Source organism: Gymnogyps californianus, chromosome 2, assembly GCF_018139145.2.
Source record: "Gymnogyps californianus isolate 813 chromosome 2, ASM1813914v2, whole genome shotgun sequence".
NCBI classification, from domain to species: Eukaryota; Metazoa; Chordata; class Aves; order Accipitriformes; family Cathartidae; genus Gymnogyps; species Gymnogyps californianus.
Window position 1 is genome coordinate 124,935,639 of NC_059472.1, and position 20,386 is coordinate 124,956,024.

The 20,386-nt window shown below is 41.1% G+C and overlaps 1 protein-coding gene across 4 annotated transcripts in view; it reads right to left on the minus strand.

Moving 5' to 3' along the window:
- The window catches only part of RARB (retinoic acid receptor beta), a 216,656-nt gene that overhangs the window by 75,683 nt on the left and 120,587 nt on the right, over window positions 1-20,386 (minus strand). For 2 of the 4 annotated variants that reach the window (XM_050891359.1, XM_050891358.1), the window contains exon 1: window positions 19,140-19,462. The exons of the other annotated variants lie outside the window; for them this stretch is intronic. In XM_050891359.1, the coding sequence (XP_050747316.1) occupies window positions 19,140-19,296 (157 nt within the window). In that variant the 5' untranslated portion in view covers window positions 19,297-19,462. Of the gene's footprint in view, window positions 1-19,139; window positions 19,463-20,386 lie in introns of those variants that run through there. 4 annotated transcript variants of the gene reach the window in all.

The window sequence follows — 20,386 nt, forward strand, 5'->3', positions numbered from 1 at the left end:
CACTACATGCTGCTCAGGATTCCTACAGCATGATTAAAATAACAACATAACTAGCAAGAAGTAGAGGTTATGGAGCTCAGAAGCCCAATCTGCAAGGTCTTACTAATGGACAAACTGCACACAAGGTCACCTAAAAGGTGCCTCAGACCAGGTCATTTTAAGAGCCATGCCTAGGGCACAGGCTGCTCCTGCCAATAGCTATCTCGGACAAGGTGCAAGCCCTGATAGGCGCAGCTGAGTTGGCAGAAGTCTCTAAAGCTGAAGTGCTTTTGCTGTTATGACTCTTGTCAGTGAAAGAGCGATATGGACAGCTGGCTTCTGTCCCGTCGCATCTGGGAGAAGAGGGGTCCTGCTGAACTCTGCCCTTTGCCTTGTGAGTACAAGAAGCAGTTAAGCACACTCTCTGCTCCGATATCCTTACCCTAATGAAGTTCCAAGAACAAATTTGGCCATTGCTCCGCTGCAGGCAGACATACCATCAGGACAGTATTTTCCTCCCCCACCCTTTTGCATCTCATGTATTTAGACAGTACACTATTTTGGGCAGGGCCTCAGAATATGCTGTACAGTAACTGGCGCTGCAGGACCTTCAAGTGTTACTCCAATGCAAATAATGGTAATGATCATGATCCTGCCAAGTCAAAAGGTATTTGAAAGAATGAACCTTGAAAGGCCTCCATAACCTTGAGGGGAGCCATTACTTGCAAAGCAGGTCCTTGGAGCGCTTTCATTTTAACTATTTTAGCATTTCAGTGTTAAAACGCAGACTAACTTCAAAGGATGAGTCTAAGAAAAAAGGCTTCTTCATATTCAGCAAATACCTTTGCTGTGTGTATACCAAGTTGTATTTACCAACTGGAATGGCAGAAAAGAAGTGTTTACTGTCATCTGCTGCATCTCCCTCAGTTTAGAAATGGGAGAGAGCAAGTTGCATCATATTCCTTCATGCCTTTCATCAACAAAATTGCCAAGTTTCAATTGCAAATCTGTAATGTTAACCTGCAGAGTCATGTAACGTAGTCAGCGGAGTCAGTGAATGCTGATCTTGGCCATACGACAGGAGTATACCCCTTTGAAACCTTTATTCATATCAGGTGATTACGGCCAGGAAATAAAGTTCAGCATCCTACTACCAGCATAGCAGAGCTATCTAGATTTGTTTGCAGTAAATCAGAAGACAACAGCATCTATCTTTTGGTTATCCTCTGTTGTAGTCTCATAATACAAGTTCTGTTCCTTAGCAGCTACCTTCTTCATTTGTAGCGCAGATTTTATTATTCCCACAAATAGCCTCTATTGGTTGCCCAGTGAAGGGTGGGGCTTTTTTTGTAACATACTTTTCCGTTATGCCACAATCTGGCCTCTTAATTAATCCATTTGTTAAGCATGCAAATTCAGCGATCTGGCTTTACTTACAGTGCCATTTATTAAGGCACTCCAGGGGCCCCACCTGCCTGTGCATCTTCCCAGGTGACATTCCTGCACAGATCACAGACACCCTGAGTGACTCTCCCCGGGTCCCGCTGTCCCTGCCACACAGAACAGCACTTCTGGTGCTGCCATATTTAGCAGCATGAAAGATCCTGCTCTCTTCTACCTATCTGATCTACAAGCATGGTCCCTGCCACTCCAGTATGTGAATATCCCGTGAGCATTCATATTTTTACCTTTGTAACACCTAAGTAAGATAAAGGAAGAGCTATTCTTCTTACTCTACAGATGGGAAACAGAAGCAGTGACAGCCTAAGAGCTTGATTTACTTGGTTCTTAAATTCCTAGAAAAATGCAAGCAGTACCCAACTGGGATTTTCAACAGCAACCAACAACATAGCTGTAGCTCTAGCAATATAGCCTTACATGTCTTTCCCCAAGTTACACATGGGATACGTGACAGAGCAGGGAATTCGGTTGAGACTGTGCTCAGTCCCTCTAACATGGGGGCTCCGAAGCACCCCCAAGTCTGTGTGTGCACCCTGCTCACCTGCTGACTGCAAGGCAGGCCAGGGCTGGGTGCCTTCTGCCCCCAAACGCCACCACTACTGCCAGCATGGAACTCAGGAGAGATGAGGAAAAGTCTGTCTTCATTTTCTGATCTCCATGGCCAGCTAAGAATCAACTTTCTATAAGACTACCCCACCATATATACAATTACACAGGAACGTCCCGGCAGACAACAGACCTGCCCTGAGAGAAGTCCTGAATCCTCTCCTGAAGGCAACTCAGCAGCACCCGTGCACATGGGCGCTGTGTCCCACACAAGCATAAGCGACACCAGAAACTGCCACAAAAACCTCTACTCTTGACTATATACTGTCCAAGCCAACATCAGCCTCATATACCACGAAGTCGTAAGCCTGAATCTACCAGTAGAATCTTACATATTGAGCACATATGATCTGGAAATCACCAATATGCCCCGACCATGTATTTCTGAATGAAAACACCCTGAAACCTTTCACTGAAGCTGCTGCATCATTTTGTTGTGTCCCACAGGTATTTGGGAGGGAGCCATCACTGCAACCACCTCTGGTGCTTCTCCCAGTAAAGCCAGGACTTCTGGCAACTACATACTCTACACACATATTTACTACAGCTAGCAGTAAAGGACAACGAGGAGGCTGCAGCCACTTTATAAGAGCATATTCATATTCTGCAGGTTTGCTCAGGAGGGTATTTTCAAACAGGAGTAAGGTTTACCCCAGTTTGCAATGCCTGGTTCTCAAGCACCAGCTCCACTAAACCCAGGGGTAGTATGTATAACTAACATAGGAGATTTGTGTTCACATCACCTTTTCAAAGAAAATGATACTGGTTTTCAGGCTGGATTTTTTTTTTTTTTTTTTTTTTTTTACAGTTATATCAGCAAAGCAGTTCTACATATGGGTTTATGTGTCCATGTAGCCAGAGAGATGCATTTACACCTGAGCAAGCGTGGAAGGCAGAAAGCTTGTCGGGATTAATTATATCAGGGACAAGAACTGCGTCTGGTTATACCTGTGTTACTCTCAAGACAGCGAGACTTAATGATGCGCTAGTAACTGAGAACAGGAGTGTCTTTCGCTAAATAAATGGCCAGGCAGGCACCATGAGGGAGCCAGGGTGAAAGTAAGTGTACAGACAGGATGGCCGGAGGGTTTGGCAGGCACAGCAGAGTTTACAAGGCAGCAGCTCATCACTTTGTATTAGAAGACTACCTTCAAAATGAAAAAGAAAACACGTTAAACGAAAAAAATAAATCGTACGGAAAACTGAAGAAAAACATCCGAAAGATGCTAGCTCTGTAGTTTTTTCAGGTCGGTGATTTTCTGCCTGGCCACTACCATGCAAAATTGCATCAGTCTCAAGTGACAATTCCACATTACTGCAAAACTGAAAAATATGATCTTCTTTAAAACATATATATAATTGTGCTATCATCTGCATGAAGTTAGATTTTCCTTTGAAAATAAACTTTTCTTACAATTCAGGCCCTGTTTGCTTTACCAGTGAATTCCCCAGGTCAGATCCTCATCTGGAGTAAAGTGGTGTAGGCAAAGAAGTGACACAAATGTAGAGAGGATGAGAGCTCTAGCCTCTTTATTCTTTATTTACGAAAATGGAGCCTATTTCTGTGGCCTATTGATACAACTGTGGTGTCACAAATTCAGCATATTTCCCTGCAGGATCAAAAATACGAAAAAAGGCACATTGTAAGGGACAAAACACTTAAAAATAAACGGGGTCTGATTCTTTTTTCAGATCTGTTTTACAGTGTTGTCACCCCACCGATTCCAAGGAACACTCTTGACTTGTAAACATAAATGGGAGAAAACTCAGATTCAGTATCTTCAATAATAAATAAAAATTGCAAGGGAAATGAAATAGTTACTATAATCTCTACACACATCCAGATATTTTACTAAGTCATAAAGTCTCCATTTCTAGTTATTAAATGTTTTATAGTGTTTTGAGGACTTTTCTTTTATCTTCAAATCTTTTCAAGCATCCAAACAGAATAATTCAGAGTGTTATACTAAAGGAATGATTTTATTCTTCAAAACTCGCCTCCTATCCAAGTTGTTATTAGTTTTCGGTATTACTGTCTGCCAAATAAATTCTTTATTTTCTATATATTCAACACGTTCTTATGACACTATTCATCATGACTTTTTGCTGTGGCTTGAATCCAGGAAGAAAATGAGTGTTTTAATATCTTTAATCACGTAATACTATTAGACAGTTGCTCGGTACCACATGGACAAAATAAAACTGTTGTGCTCTATTTGGAAATGCAGTAAAACTGACTTGCTGTGTAATATTTTACATATCATTTTATTTCTCAAACTTCAGGACCATTAATTCAGAACATTTTGATCTTTAGGTGTTTTTAAATCTTAAAATTAATAGAGTGACTCAACAAGAGCCAATTCAGTGATCAAAACTACTTCAAGTAAGTATAGTAGCAGTTAAAATGCTTATCATCTCAATTAATTTGTATTACAGCCACACTGCTGGATATCACTAATTGATTTATATACCCTCCTTTCTATACCCATTTACAAGGGCAATTATGAACTCCATCACATATGTTTAAATGGGTTACATTAGAATAATATCTAGAAACTAGACTGCTGAGCTTAAAATCTTTAAGAACAGGTAAATTCTTCATTAATGGGTATGCTATCAATCCACTACAAATGGCCTATAACCTTTAAGGCAGTACATGGTACTAATATTTCACTTTTCATGGGCAGTTTGGGGTTGACTCCAATGATGAGCTCCACTGCTATTTTTAATTGTTTTTAAAATTGCATATTATAGGCAGCAATAAACACTTACAAATTAGTATTATACCGTCCACAGCTTTCTGCAAAGCATGGTTTCTATACACAAGTTAAAACGCATACATCTGTAAATAATAAGTATGCTGAATTTAATGAATAAGGGCACTAAAAGAAATTGAACAGTAGGGGTTCAGCAATTAGAGTAACTGCCCATTTTATTAAAAATGTATTGTTTCCAGCTTTCGCTTTAGAAGGCTTTTATTGCTCTGCTAATTCTAAGTTTTGATTTCCTTAGAAAAGGAGGTCTAACTCCTTATTTTCTTTGACAGCCCCCCATCACACAGCCACTCGCCTTTTTTACAAGGCAACGGACAACTGTGAAGTTTTGTATCTCATTGCTTGGGATCTCAGCCTCGGGCCCTCGCTGCAGACCTTTCTTTGGCGTTATGCCACCCAGAGGTACGATGCTTTATTAAGTAAGGTTTCATCCCACAGTGGAGCTGGGATGAAACCTGCTGAACAAGCAAACCCCAGGCAGCCACCCCCTGGCCCTTTCCCAGAGGTTACCAGCCCTCCGGCAGAGCGGGCGGAAGAGCACGTGTCCAGCTTCCCAGTCATGCCGCTGCAAAACAGGGCCATTTGCTGAAGCTGGCAAGGCTCGGGGCTGTAAAATGGAGCCATGAGTTTCCTCCTGCCGTGCAGCCTCTTGCAGGGGACAGGGCAGTGTGCAGACTGGGAGAAGCAAAGGTAGCTTCTTAAACCAAGCAGATATCCCAGCACACATCTCCCATGCCCCTAATGTTATTGCAGTGAACCTCTGGGGTATTTCTGCTTGTATATAGATGATTTACATCCACGTAGCTTACTCCCCAAGTAAGTGTTAAGACTATTCTTTACACTAGCCTAATTGCACCCACATTGCTGCACTGCTGCAACTGTGGGGGTATAATTAAAACAATACATTATTTCCATTTAGACATGACATAACAACAGGAAAAAATGGCTTTCATCACTTGAGCTTATCTGCAACTAGAAGGGCATTCAGACCAAAACTTAACCTTTCTGACATCCTCCAGCACACATACATTTGCAACATCTGAGACCAGAACAGGGACAAACTCTGTCCTCCTTCATGCCCTCAGCATGCCAGACCAGGACAGTGCGTTACTAAGAGCAGCTCACCTCAACATTTCTGATGCTAATGTAAGAAATTCAAGTTCATGGAATACTTAAGAACTGAGCATCGCCAATATCTTTTGAGGGGGCAAATAAAATACAGTTTATCAAGCCGTAATGCTTGTCTGAGCAGAATTTCAATATTTCTGAATTGAATACCTGCCAGACAAAAGATGATAACAGTGTGGAAGGTACCATGAAAAACTAAGACACTACCAGATTTCCTCTCCTTGTAATTCAGAGTCCTTGTCCTTGAGTTTACATAATATTTTATATCTTTTTTTTTTTTAATTTTTATAGGTGCATTTTACTTTCCGCTGGTGCGGTTAACCTGGCAAACATCCCTCTGCCCCTTTCACAGTAGGTGCAGCAGAACCTGAAAGCTGGGAAGGAGCTTGGTGTCCTAGAGCCAAGCGGTAGCAGCACTGCGACTGTGGCTCAGAGCACACCTCTACTCTCTGCCTAGAAGACCAAAGATCAATAAAGTAAGACATTCACAAGAGACTGGAGACAAGATAAGTACCGTGACTGGAGAGCACGTTTTCCAATATTCTGTTCTCCTATTCTCTACCTGCAGTGGATTTTCCTATTAAACCCTTGGAGTGAGGAATGCTCATAATTTTACCTGTATGTCGTCTGTCAGTACCATTCTCACTCGGAAGAGAAAAAATACTCACACAGTGTACTGTAGGCAAACACATGCTAGCAGCATTTCCTAGTTACCTGGCCTTTCTTATTCAATACCTACCTTCAACAGTGACTTGGGGTTTTTTTTGCCCAGCTAAGCTGCTCACAGTTGACTGCAATATCCCAGCCTTACAAACGGAAAATGTCAACTGTACTTTATATAGAATATGGCAAAAAGGAAATACTTTCTTTCCAAAGAGCTGGACAAGCAACATTCAGTCCTGACACCTGATGTCCCAAGAAACTTAAGGCGAAGCTTATGCTTTGAAAAAGGGAAGTTACTTTTTTCAAGTGAGATTCAATTCCAGAAGATCTCTGGATACTGTGCTTTAAAAATTTTAAAATGTCTGTGTTATGAATATCCAATATTACACATACGCATATAAGTACCTTTCACAAAACACGTTTTTTAGGGGGAAAAAAAACCAAACAACTTTTCCTGCAATGTTTGAGAGATTTGGGCCATCATTTTCTGTAGAAATTAAGCTCATTTTTACAAATGCTTTTCCAGTTGTCATGGTTGGAAAGATATGTTATTAAATGTAAATTCATTCAGTGCCATCTTCGCAAATTAGCTGAAGGACAGCTTTAGTGCCTCCGCTGGTACCGAAAGGATTCTGAAGCCACAGCAAAGTATTACTGACAACACACCAAGGCTATTAAAAAAATTGTGGATAGTAGTGAAACTGTCTATAAGACTATCTATTTCACTTTAAGGTCCAGAAAACCTCCAACCTGTGGCACTACTACTTCATGAAGTGACTGTGACAAGGCAGAGTAGCCATTTTAAGGAATCAGTAAAATATAATGGCACGGGGCTTTTAGTTAGAAATCATTGCTTTTAATTTCTTAGTATTTGCACAAGTCTGACAACTGTACAGCAGCATATAATTGCCCCAAACTGTAATATATCTAGGTAAGCTTTCCACAGAGTAAGTTTAGTATGCTTTCCTTTACTTCCCTTTCTAAAGTCTGATCCTGTTTTGTCTCTCATTACATGGACCTCACAGAAATTTTGGGAAATCTTATTAGATTTTCCACACTTTAACCCACCAGATATGACACATTTGTCACCCAAAGATGACAATCTATAAAAATAATAATTAAAAAAAGAGTAACCTGTGAACTCAAGAGATGCTCTCTGAGAAAACTCACCTCTGACCAATTTACCCTGGGATCAACCCCTATGGGCAATCCCAGTGCATGGGCAATCCCAGTGGGACAGGGGCACATTTTAGAAAGCTCTCACACCACCCAGGCACAGGGGAGACCCCGCTGTTTCACGGCACCTCCGGCATTTGCAAACCAGTTTGCCTGATCACTGCTTTCTATTGTTTCCTGAGATAAGCAGGGCCCCAGTGAACAATTAAAGCTTTCAATAAATAATCTGTAAGCACATTCATTTGATTTACTGTTATTTGATACAGCAGTTAGTTTCAATGCGGCAGTTACTATTGATCACATAAAGTACTACAGACAAACACGAAACACTTCCAGAACTCCATGGATTATTACTCTTTATCTGCCACTCATCTGGGTTACTTGTAATGGTTGCAAAATTTAAAATCAATAACAACAATTAGTGTTCTGTATACTCTCAGGAATGAATCATGTGAAATATGTTTTGTTACAAAAATGAAAGGCTGGAGAGCTTGCAAACATGAAAGACTCTTGCAAGTAGCAAAACTCTAAAATAACGTCTCCTGGTATTATAAAGTGTCTAATAAAGGGGGTAAAGAAAAGAAAAAAATATAGGTATTTAAATGCATCTGCAAGCACACACACAATTATAAAAGGGTATTGGTAAGATTTTCAAAGTAAATTGAAGAGATTTAGGAACACAACTTTCAACTAAGCTGGTGAGAAAGAGGCACCAAATTTTTCCTTAGAAAATTCCACTACAAGCCCTACAATTTCATACTCACTCCTTGACCTCTACAGGAGTTTTGGGTTGTTAACAATGGCAGGAATTGCTCCTATATAGAGAATTGAAGACATAGGAAAAGGTCTGACTCCTCTTCCCACTAGTTTTTACTGGAGAGTCTATCACCAAAAAAACCCTGGTATCTAAATGTAAGAAATGAAAGCAAAATGAAATTAATAAAGCTGCAAACTGATTGTAAGGGATACATGTTTAAAAACACCTTTTCTCTTAGCTTCAGATTCATATAAATTAGTTGTGAATCTAATGAAATGCATGGAAATAACAGTATTTTGAGATCTCTGCTAGAGTAATAATTCTAGATAATTAAAATGCAAAGCAATAAGAGAAATGTTTTATCATTAAACTGTAACCAGAGCTCTGTGTGAAATCATCCATTCAGAAGACTTGTTTTTCATCAATTATTTGTTATTTATCTGATGTAAATATAAGAAGGTCTAATTAAAATGTATGACTCCTTATGCAGCTTCTTGTCATTAAGACCAATGAAAGCATTCTGAAGACCATAATGAAATAATTATGTTTGCCTTTAAGAATCCTCTTCAACAACACATGGCAGTACTACACTAAATTAAAACATCAGGAACTAAATTTCTCTTGCATCTATTTCCATTTTCACTAATTATACCCCTAAGCTTTCCAACAGACCAGGCCTTAAAATTCTTTTGAAGCTGAAACAGCCTAAGGAACAGCAGCCTTTTCATAGTAATGGACTTTGATGAAGAAACAAAGGTAATGCAGCCCTGGAAGCATTAATATTTCAAATAGAGTTATCATGTGAAAATATGTGTTTATTTGAAAAACGGGGAAAAGATTGTTGGTAAAGAGCCAAATACATGTTCCAGGGAAACCGATACTCTGATTTAATCTCATTTAATTGCGTCATTCCTTCCTCACCTCTTTTCGTCAGAGTATTTTCTTGTTCTGCACAGAAATTAAGGTTAGGGAAAGCATAACAAACATGGTATTACTGGGCAGTGTCAGTGTATCATGCTGTAACTAAGCTCTGCTTTCACATTTTGGTAAAGGTGAAAACAGCCCCTGTGAACAATTGCAGTGTTCATACTGGACTCCATTTCAGGGAGAGGGGAACAGCTATTTTCCCAAACCGCCTCCAGACATGCAGTGCTTCCTAACACATAGCCTGTGCTTCAACCATGAAGTCTTGCAGGACCACTCCAAAACACAGAGAAAGGAAAGGATTCGGATAAGGGGAAAAAAAACACAGAAGGATGTGAGTCAGCTCTGACTTCTTGCAGGCAGCCGAAGGCTTCATTTCAAAACTTCAGAGAGATAATGGATCCTTCTTGGTGTAGTCTCAGAGAAGTGAATGTGGCAATACACGCAAAGCGTAGAAAGACCAGCAGTTCACATACCTAACGTGCATAGCATGTGAAGATATGTGCAACTAGAAAAACACAGCCAGAATGTGCTCTCCGAATGGAGAAAGGAAGGCTGAGGTTCACTGGGGGACAAGGACTTGGGAAAAGTATATTCTTCTGTTAGCCCCCATCATCAAAGACACTTTGCACAAATATCTGAAAGATATAGGTGATTCGCCATTTGTTCTGCATTTTACACCTTGGTGTTCAAAGTGTGGGGTGAAAACAGAAGGATCTTTAAGAAAGACAGGTCTCTGAGACTTTCCAGCCAGCCACTAAGGAGGATCTGACATATACCCTGACCCAGTAACTAAAAAAATTTCTTCCTCGAATGAAAAGAGGAAACCCAAACAACAAAGCAACGCAAAGCAATACTCTGAAAGATAGGAGGAAAAAAAGAAAAACCTCCTCAGACCCAAATTTGAGAGGCAGAAGTATGAACAACTGCTTAAAAACAAACAAACAAACCCCCCTCGGGACCTGATCTTAACAATAAAAAAGCTCACCATGCGTGACTTTTTTAGCCAGTCCTTTGACTTGTGCCCCAAGCCAGAAATCCAGGTTGGTGGATCAGTGCTCTCTGCTAGGAAGGGAAGGTTTGTAGAGAAGACAGATAGGATCTTTGATTAGAGCACCCCAGAGAGTTGTGCAAAAAACCGCAGAGAGTCGAGCTTTGGGGGGCACAGGCATTTCCCTGCGCCTAACCAGGGTCCTGGGGAAAGCATCCGCCTGCGGATCAAATGCCTCGGTGGCCGCAGCCCTTGCCAACGGGAAGGTTTGGGCAGGTATCGCCAGATGGCACTGTGACACAGTTTTCCAACTCCTTTTTCTTCGTGTGCGAGCGAATGTTCAGTCTTGGAAAGACAGGCAATGCTGGTCTTCATTGTGGGTTTTTGAGTAGAAGATGAGGATTTAAAAGAGGCGCTCGGGAGATGGAGAGAGATGAGCGTCAGAGGAGCCTGCTCCCTGCCCCGGTCTCTGCCCACGGCCAGTCCCTGAGCAACAGTGCTGGGGGCAGGAGGCTCAGAGACTCCCGAAAGCCAGGGTACGGCTGCACCGTGCCTGAACACCTCTATCCCAGATCAGTATTTATGAACAAGTGCAATATTTAAATCAACTCAGATGCTATTACGTCCACTTGTCATGCAGGAACCTGGGAATCCTCTTGGTATAGGTCACCAGCTGGCAGAGGAGTGATTCTGGTGCAAGACTGGAAGATGACAAGGAAGTCTCGTAGGAAAAGAGATACACACCTCTATATGATGTGCTGCTGCGCCACCAGCCAGCTTGGCGGAGAAGACCACTGGAGTGGTGTAATGGCCATTTCAGGAACTCACCACAAGCTGCATTCAGATGAAAAAAAATCACAGGATTCGAGAGATTTTTTGTGTTATTTGACTGGTTTTTGGGGTTTTTTCCTTTTAATTTAATAATTTCTTCCACTGTTTGTATCTTATGGGCACAAATGGCTTTCTAGGATTGAAGCACCCACTGAAGGAAATCTGAGTTAAATCAAACTGTGGCAGTTGTGTCTGGTTGGTGCAACACCCGGCAACTTGTTTAATTGCTTCACACCTCTGCTATATATCTGTAAAAGGAGAACGATCCTTCTTTCTAAGAAGGAAAGAAATGTTGGATGTTCATTGTGCTGAACATCCAGCGCAATGGCATGAGCTTTTACTGGTATTTTGTAAAAGTACTAGTACATAAATACACTAAAGGCTCACTCACACGACCACTCTGTGTCTGAAACTTATTAAAATCAAGGGTGGAGGGTTGAGTGCATTTAAGTGCTTCACTAGATAAGGCTCTAAAAGACAAAAATATACTTAATTTGTCATTTTATTGTTCAAAGATCCTTGCTAAAAATACAATGTGAGCCTAGAGAAAAATATTATGGTTCAATGGAAAGACATCCTCCAAACCATTAAAAGAAACTAAGCGGTGCTAAAAACACCCTGTTGCGAGACATTTCTCTGCTCTTTTTCTTAGGGGATGCACTTAGAGGATAAAATGTAAGTCACTGAAAGTGCATAAAACGGAAATCCCTCCAAACTATGGATGGACTTTAACATCATGTCCTTAGTGATGAAGATCCAGAGCACTCTGAGAATTTATAAATACTCATTCAAGCTTTAACCTATTAAACCTATACAAGTGTCGCTTGCATGTGTATATTTAACTTACATAGTTTTATAATATTCAGTTTATATATGGTATAAGCAGGGGAAAGAAAAATCACCTTGTCCAAGGGGAACAGAAGGTATATTATATACTCTGTGTCTAGGATTCTTTACACAGACTTGCTGGATTATATTTCCATCTCTCTTAACAAAAGTATTTGAAGAAGCTGTAAGGCTCAAACAGAACGCTAAAAGAAAGTGGGGTCAGTTATATAAGGGCTGGCATTAGTTTGTTAAAACTTTTTTTCCTACCCACTCCCAAATAAAGGGACAAAGAAGTGAACATTGTGGGAATGTGTTTCTAAACCACATTATATCCTTATCAGGTTGTCATGTACAAGGGAGGTTCTCACACAGGGACCCCATGCTGGTAAGCTGCCGTGAGCTGCCCCATCACATGATGCAAGTTCTCCGCTCCTATTCAGATTACTAAAATGAGCTGAAGGAAGCTAGATTTTCCCGTCTTCCCCCCCCCCCCCCCCAAAAAAAGCAAAATGCACAGTGACCACAGTCATATTAATTCGCTGCCACTGGGAAAACAATCCTGAGCAGCTGCTAATGATGAGTGAGTATATGAAGATGACAATCTAGCTATTAAAATCTATACCACAAGTTTGAAACTGTCTCAGATTAATATCTGATGAGCAGACTTTAATCTAAGGAAGCAAACAGAGAACTGGAGAAATCTGTGAGTTGGACAAAACACAGGGAAAAAAACCTCAGTTGACTTGTAAATTTATAAAAAGAGAGTAATATGTTTTTATAAACAAGTCCTACTTTGTCTTATAAGTGTCTCTATTTCCACTGTTAATGTTGTGAACTCTGTCATTGAATTACTTTTTCATATAGTTTGGGGCAAGTGGGAAAGTCCTTTAAATTTTTTTAATATTAAATGAAGGTTCTAAATAGTATTTGGTCATTTAAATATGTGGCCTGTTTTTAGAAGTGCTGAGGGAGCTCCCAGATGCTGAGCATATTTGGAAATGAAACCATGAAATGTGGATTTAGGATGCTAACTTTAGGCTACTGTTTCTGACATTCTTAACTTTTGAAACACATTTGCTCACGCAACGACGGATTAATAAAATCCCAGACCTTAGATTATTTTTAAAAAGACAGTTTAAAAATCTACGTTTTTGGATGAAAGTTGTTTACTGATTACAATTAGGAGGAACAGCTAAGATTACTGTGACCGAAAAACTGCACAGAAGAATCATTCCCACATGATACCAGTTTGTTTATTTTGTACCTAGAATATGGTTCTCATAAAAAGGCAGCAGCAGACGAAAGACATTACTCTTAGTTTGCCTGCTAGAAAATCCAGCTTTGCTACCCTCCTGCCTATACTTTGTCTTGCAGTACAGAGAAAATTATTATTCTGTTACTTTAGAATAGTTTTGAGCGTTTTGTGGCTTGTATTTTCATGGTTCCATTTGGCTTGAAAGGGCTTGGATTTCAGCAAGAAGTGGCATGGGTCACACTGCATGGGGACAGACTTCATGCACGTGAGCAAAGGTCAAAATCAATCATAGCTTTTTATTTCCAGGCCTATTACTTTTGGCAGTTTACCCTGCCAGAAGGGGCTAAAATATTTGCTTCCCAAAAGGAGTAAACATCAATAGGGGGCAAGAATATAGTCAGCTTCTCAACCACGCAGCAATGAGAAATGTTTGGTGAAAAGATCTCCTCCTCACCGTAGCCACTAAGCCATCTAAATGTTAGATGCCACATTTTCAGCAAAAAGTTGAAAGATTTCACAGCACAGTGACTTGAAAAGGACAATAGGCCTATTTAGGCAATTATATTATGCAGGCTTTGTTATTAGGCAGCCCTGCTCAGTCCCAGAAAGTCTGGATAATCAAAAGCGTCCAAGTACAGGAAGGGGAAAAGTACAACCCCACCCTCCTGCACAGCCGCTGCCAGGACCTCTGGATTTGAAGGGTAAAGTCTATTTACCAAAGCTCCTTGGCCATTTTATACATCAACTGATATCCTTCCTCATGGGGCTGCGCGCTACAGCCTAGCAAAGCTCTGGAAAGCCCTCTGAAACCACAACTAATTTGGCTCTAGCCGCCCGCCCCTGTAAATTCGCTGCTCGGAGGCTGCTGCCAGCCCCCTAGGCAGAAACTGCAAGGGGGAGAGGGATGCTCCCCCCCGGCTCGCACGCATACCGGCGCCGGTCCCCACGGCCAAACAGATCTGGAAACTCATCGCAGCTGTGCTCTGCTTTTGAGGTCTCAATAGGATGGGGCACGGCACGGCCGACCGCGGCAGACAGCAGTCCTTCTGAGCACAATGTCCCTTTCACAACCCCGCTCCCAAATCTAAATGCTGGCTGCGTAACACAGCCGCACTTCATCGGCTGCGTAAAGGGCGGTGTATAAATTAGACCTGAGCAAAAACAGTCACTTGGGGTGTTTAGGGGAGGTGGAAGCATAATCCGCCGACTGGGGCACCTCGCTCCCCACGCGCCACCGAGTAAAGCCCCTTAGCTCGGCCAGGCTGCGGTGCAGGCGTGACACACACATGGTTAACGAAGACAGCTCAGCAGTAAGTGGGGATTTAACTGGAAGTGAGGACGACTAACTTCGCTGTCTGAAACATTATCTCTCTCTCTCAACTCCTTAACTTCGCTGTAACCCTCTTCGAGGCAGCGTCGGCCAGCCTGGCTTTGTTCTGACAAGTTGCACCTTTGCTGCACAGACTCATTAGGCAAGCAAGGAGTCACCCAAAGATACGCTGCTTTTCCTCCAAGCTTATCCCACCCTGACTTCACCATCGAACGCCTCTCATCATTTTTGTCTGCAGGAGTTTTTGACGGTGGTGCGTGTCCATTAGAGTCCTCCTGTGCCAGCAGCTGAATTAGGCTAACTGTATGAGAGTCTACGTAGAGAATAGTTGTTCTCATTTCAATTAATTTGAAAGAAAAATATCCCCACGCAATTTTTTTTTTTGAATGAAGGGGATCAGAAACAAACACTTTTCATCACATATTTCAGGGCATTAAGCTACAAGTGTAAAAATTTAAACAAAGACTGTATCCCTAAGCAAATCAGTCCTAGTGATTTAGCTGTAAAGTTTATAGATGAACTTTAAAGAAAATAACCTGGTTCAAACAGATCTTGCCTTCTGGGCACTAGCAAACACACCTGCAGCAATTTGATACTTGGGAATGCAGATTACAAGTCCTTCACTTCAAAATGTTTGTTTTTAAATTCAGAAAGATGAAAGAAAATAAAGTACTGAGCTTTTTGCTGTTGAGCACAGATGTTTCCAGTGTTTCCAGTGCTTGCAGGGAACGAAAACCTGACCCAAACAGTGCAATAATCCGGAATTCAGAAGGAAAATGCATGCTTTCTGGAGTCCCATCTTCACGAACTTTCTGAAAGTTAATACCTACTAGATCCTCTCCGGGCAAACGCTTCCCACCAAATCGAAATAAGAACTGTATACTACATGAGCTTTGACATCCTATTACATTCTGCTGCCATATCCATAACTTTTGCCTTCATCAGATTTCTTATTCTTCTGAACGTAACAAAATGCGGTAGGCAGTAGTCTTCTACTTAATGTAATTAGCTGAAACAGTACGTACTGCCAAACAAACTTACTCTTGTTTTAGGCCTGCCCATTTGTTCCCCCCCCCCCCCCCCCCAGTTTAATTAATGAAGACTAATGAAGACTTTTTAAGATAGGCTTTTCCAAGGCCAAATCGCCATTCCTTGCACCTTCTCTCTCAGGGCCTGTCCCGTTCCCACTTCCACAGTATTTAGATAGCTCACATTTCACCAAAAGTTACTTGTTTCCTCTCAGTATTTGTTGTCGCTGCACTACAAGGGAGCAGAAAATTCCACCTTACTTAAAAAAGTATAAATTACTCATTCTTGCAATCTTAACTCTTTTGTCCTCTTAAGAACTATTCTTGTCTAATTTGATTATACTGACCTGATTTTTATCTTATGAGAAAAGGAGTGAGAATGACTCATGATTAAAAGTGCAGTCGGCTCTATTCTCATTTCTGAGGCCACAATTTTCTTTGCAAATAAATAATTTCTTTTTAAACCTACAACAATATAACTAATATCACATAAAACATAAACACGTATAAGTGCAAAATTAGGTATTTGTTTGTGTGCTCGTAACACATCTTGCAATACACAGTGGCTAACATTTGCGTTGCAAACCCATAGCAGGTTTTTCCTCCCACAGGGGCGAGGAAAAAAATACCACACAAGTTAAGGTCATGTTTGGGTTGCGCCTTACCCTCTATTTTTACTTTGCAGACCCTCGTGGACTAGAGAATTCGTAATGCTGCAGGAGCGCGCTTGCTTAGTGAATCATAACGGGATTAACATACTGAAGATGTGCTGAGGTTGGAGACCTACAGCATTCTGCCCTAACCCCTACAATGGCCAATTTTGCCAGCATTTCAGTCAAAACCCTGATGCTGTCTGGGACTTACTGGCCTGTTCAGAGTCTGCACTATCTATGTATTATTCCCTCAACAACCATTTACCTTTTACTCTACAATCACGTCTCTATCAAAGCAATATTTCTAAGGCCTAAAGCAATGTCTGCAGGTGTACTGCTTTTATGGCAGAGCCAAAAATAAAACAACAAACTAGACCAAAAACCCTATCTATTACATGTCTAATAATTTCAAAATTTGGCTATGATTACATTCCATTAAATCACAGGGGTCTTCATAAAAAATAGAGAAACAGGAAACACTTGAGTTAGAATTAAACATTGCTATCTCTGTATTTATAAGCAGTGGAGCAACCTTTAAACCATTAAAAGCTTTCTGGACCACAAAAATTCTGGTTTTGTCATTATTTTCATGAGATGCAAGATAAAATCTTACATGTTGAGAGAATTTCAGTATTTTATAATCTGTTTACATTTATTTACCCATACACATAAAGTGCTTAAACTTTCTTCAAAATTAAAACCAAAACTTACTCTAGAAATCAAACAGAATTCTTCATTTGGACCCTAACTAAATTGCTTTTCCACATTTCTATACCATTAACTTTCACAGTTCAAATTACAGCCACCGTATTATGATTCAGGTTTCAGCCTGATTTTAAATTCCCATGCAGTGAAGATTAATCCTATTGCTTACAAAGTTATGAGACTGGATTCCTGAACGCATTTTCCTGTATTTTTTATTTACTCTTGTTAATATGAGTTTCTTTGATTAGCTAAACTTTGCTGTTATCAACACTTGTCTCTTATCACAGGCCCTAGGCAAATGACATATTTACCACTCATTCCATTCTGATAAGGGTAATCCTGTGTTTAACTTGCCCAAGAACAAACACCATATATTTTGTTTTTAAGAATCCTGCTTCTAAGTATTAACAACATAGAAGAGAATGAGCAGGACATTTTTAAACCAGAAGTTATTTAAAGAATATTTTGCGAATGAAAGCTTTTAACGACAGCATATGCCTCCTACTCCAGGAAAGTTTATTTAATTCCAAGTTTCCGCAATATCACCGCTGAAGTTATACTAAAGTTTAAACCATGGAAGAAGGAAAACACATTTTTAGTAAAACATCTGGTTTAGGTTTTTTGTTTCCCCTAACTGAAGCTCTCCCATAGCTAGTAACATTATTTTGAAGTAAAAGCTTTGTTTCATATCTTGTTTGAAGCATTTTGAAAACAGCATGGAGAAAATAAACATCCCATACTGAACTTCACAGTCTAATTTTAATTGTAAAGACATCAAAACATTTGCAGTGTTGTAGGCTGGTAGTCACTGATTTTTACAATTCTGTTTTCATTACTCAACCCACACAAACATCATATGGTGACTGAAAACTTTTGAGCAGAGTGAAAAACACACTATTTCACCAAACTTTTTAAATTTATTTTTCAATTCCCCCCTCCACCCCTTTGAGATAAACTGTATCAAAGGAAGAACTATTTTAATTCCTAGGTAACTTTTTAACATACTGCAAACCAAAAATTTCAAACAGAATTATACAGTTAATGACGTACTGAAGTGCCCGAGAGCGTGCTAAAAACATTTTGATAGATAGCCAAGTCATTTATCTAAATCACCGTCAGAGCAGTGAAGCATCCTGCAAGCTTTTATGCAGAGAGTAAGGTGATGCTTTCTAGCACTTTTTGTCATTTCTCAAACTTGAAACTGTAGTGTTAAAATACTGCCATTGTTTACCATCCATGTATTTCAGCAACAAATCAAGACCCTATAACATAATAATACATTTTCAGAAGTGTCCTACCACTAACTCTCCTTCTTCCGTTACCAGTGCAACACTGCCTGAATCTCAAGGTATAGAAATAATTGATGGTTAAACTCAAAGGGTGTTCACAGTAAGTAGTTTTCTAGCAAAACAACAACTTCTTAGAGCAACAAAGTGAAGAAGAAAGGTGGCAGCAAGGTCAGTACAAAGAAATATTGCCTTTTCTTAGGAAACTTAAAACTACTGTCTGATTTTTGGAATGGCACCTACCCACTGCAATTCCACGTCTTTGCAAGAACTGTACGGAGCAGCATTTTAATTGCTTGGCTGCTCTGCTAAAATGCACTTCGAGACAACGTGCATCCAGATTATCAAACGTGGTACAAAATTAGATTAAGGAGGCAAAGAAAAAAACTGCCAGAGAGATGTTATGTAAATTCATCCTTCACTGGTTGGAGTTTTGCAAGTATTTGCTGTATTATATTATAATTTTATGTATTCTTGCTTGGCTCCACAACTGTTGTTAGGATCAATATGCTACGTGAGAAGGGATAAACAGAAAGCAGTCCGGTGCTGCTTTCCTTTTTCCTTTCTTGCCAAAAGGAGAAAAAAAAGCTTGCAAACTACTTTTTATACAAAAACTCCCCCCACCCCTCATTACCCCTGTCCTTAATTACAAGTATTTCTTTTTTAAATACATGCAAATAATAAATAAATAAATAAATAATAAAAAAAAAAAATAATAATAATAATAGCAGCTTTAAAGTGGAAAAATAACAGTTGGGACCTACATTGAGCACTGTGCCGGTGTTGCCACTCTGTTTGTGCCAATCCACTGAAGCATGCTTTGAGAGCCTTCTCCTGGAGCATGCAGGAAGACGGACTCGCAGTGTAGAAATCCAGCATCTGAGCAGGGCTCACTGCTAGAACATCCATACAGTCAAACATGATTCCCCCTGCACAGAATGCCTGCAAAAGTGCTTTCCTCTAGGTGTGGAGGAAAATGACACATAAAAGTACACCCAACTCCATCAAACTCTGCCCCTTTTTTGGCACGTAGGCTGTTGGTCTTTTTCCCAGACCAGAATCATGAATTATGACAGACAACACAGCTAAAAGCCTGTAATTGATCCAAATGATCATTTACCATTTTCCAGGCTGCCCAGCCAATCCAGCAAGACGGGGGGAAGCGAGCCGCATTCCAAGTTTTAGCTCCCATCAATTTCCCCCAAAATGTCTTTAGAGTCAGTCCCGCTCCTCGGGCGCTTGCTGGGTGCGTGCCGTGTCCCGCTCCGTGCCGATCGCCCGCCTCCCCAGGATAAAACAGCTCCGGTAGGGACTCGGGATCCCCCTCGGCCGTGAATAGATCCTTCTGCCTCTGAACAGCTCACTTCCTACTACTTGTGTCACAGGGAATGAAAGATTGAATTGCCTAATATATGCGAGTGAACTTTCCGTGAACCCTTCCCAGGCTGCTAACCTTCAAATGACCCAAGCGGTCTGACATCACCAGCTCCCAGGATTCTCACACGCCTTCACAACTCCCAGCAGCCCTGCAAAAAAGCAGGCAGGCGGGCAGGCAAAGGCTAGCCCCAGCCCTGCCGGAGTCGCCCCGCTGCCGCGGAGCGGGTGGGCAACGGCGGGTGCGGACGGGGAGGCCAACTTGCAAAAAGATCCAAAATAATAAAGTAAAGAGAAGGGGAGGGGGAGGAAAAAAAAAAAAAAAGGAGGAGGGGAAGGGGGGTGGGAATTGAGACAGCGATGTTTTCAGCGGTTGTAGAGAAGGGAGGATTTTTAAATTCCAGCTCAATTTGCTAGAACTTCTGTGCCCCCCACCCCCACCCGGTTCCCTTCCTCCCCACAGAGGCCATGAGCGAGGCACGTGTGTCTGCTCCCGTACCAGAGCTGTGGACACGGGCTTCGCCCCAACTTCTGGGGTGGCGGGGCCAGGCTCAGAGAAGCCTCATCCTAATGCAGCCCCTGGGCACACCAGCAGGGACCCCCATTCAATGCCACCAGCAGCGGTGATGGCCGGCAC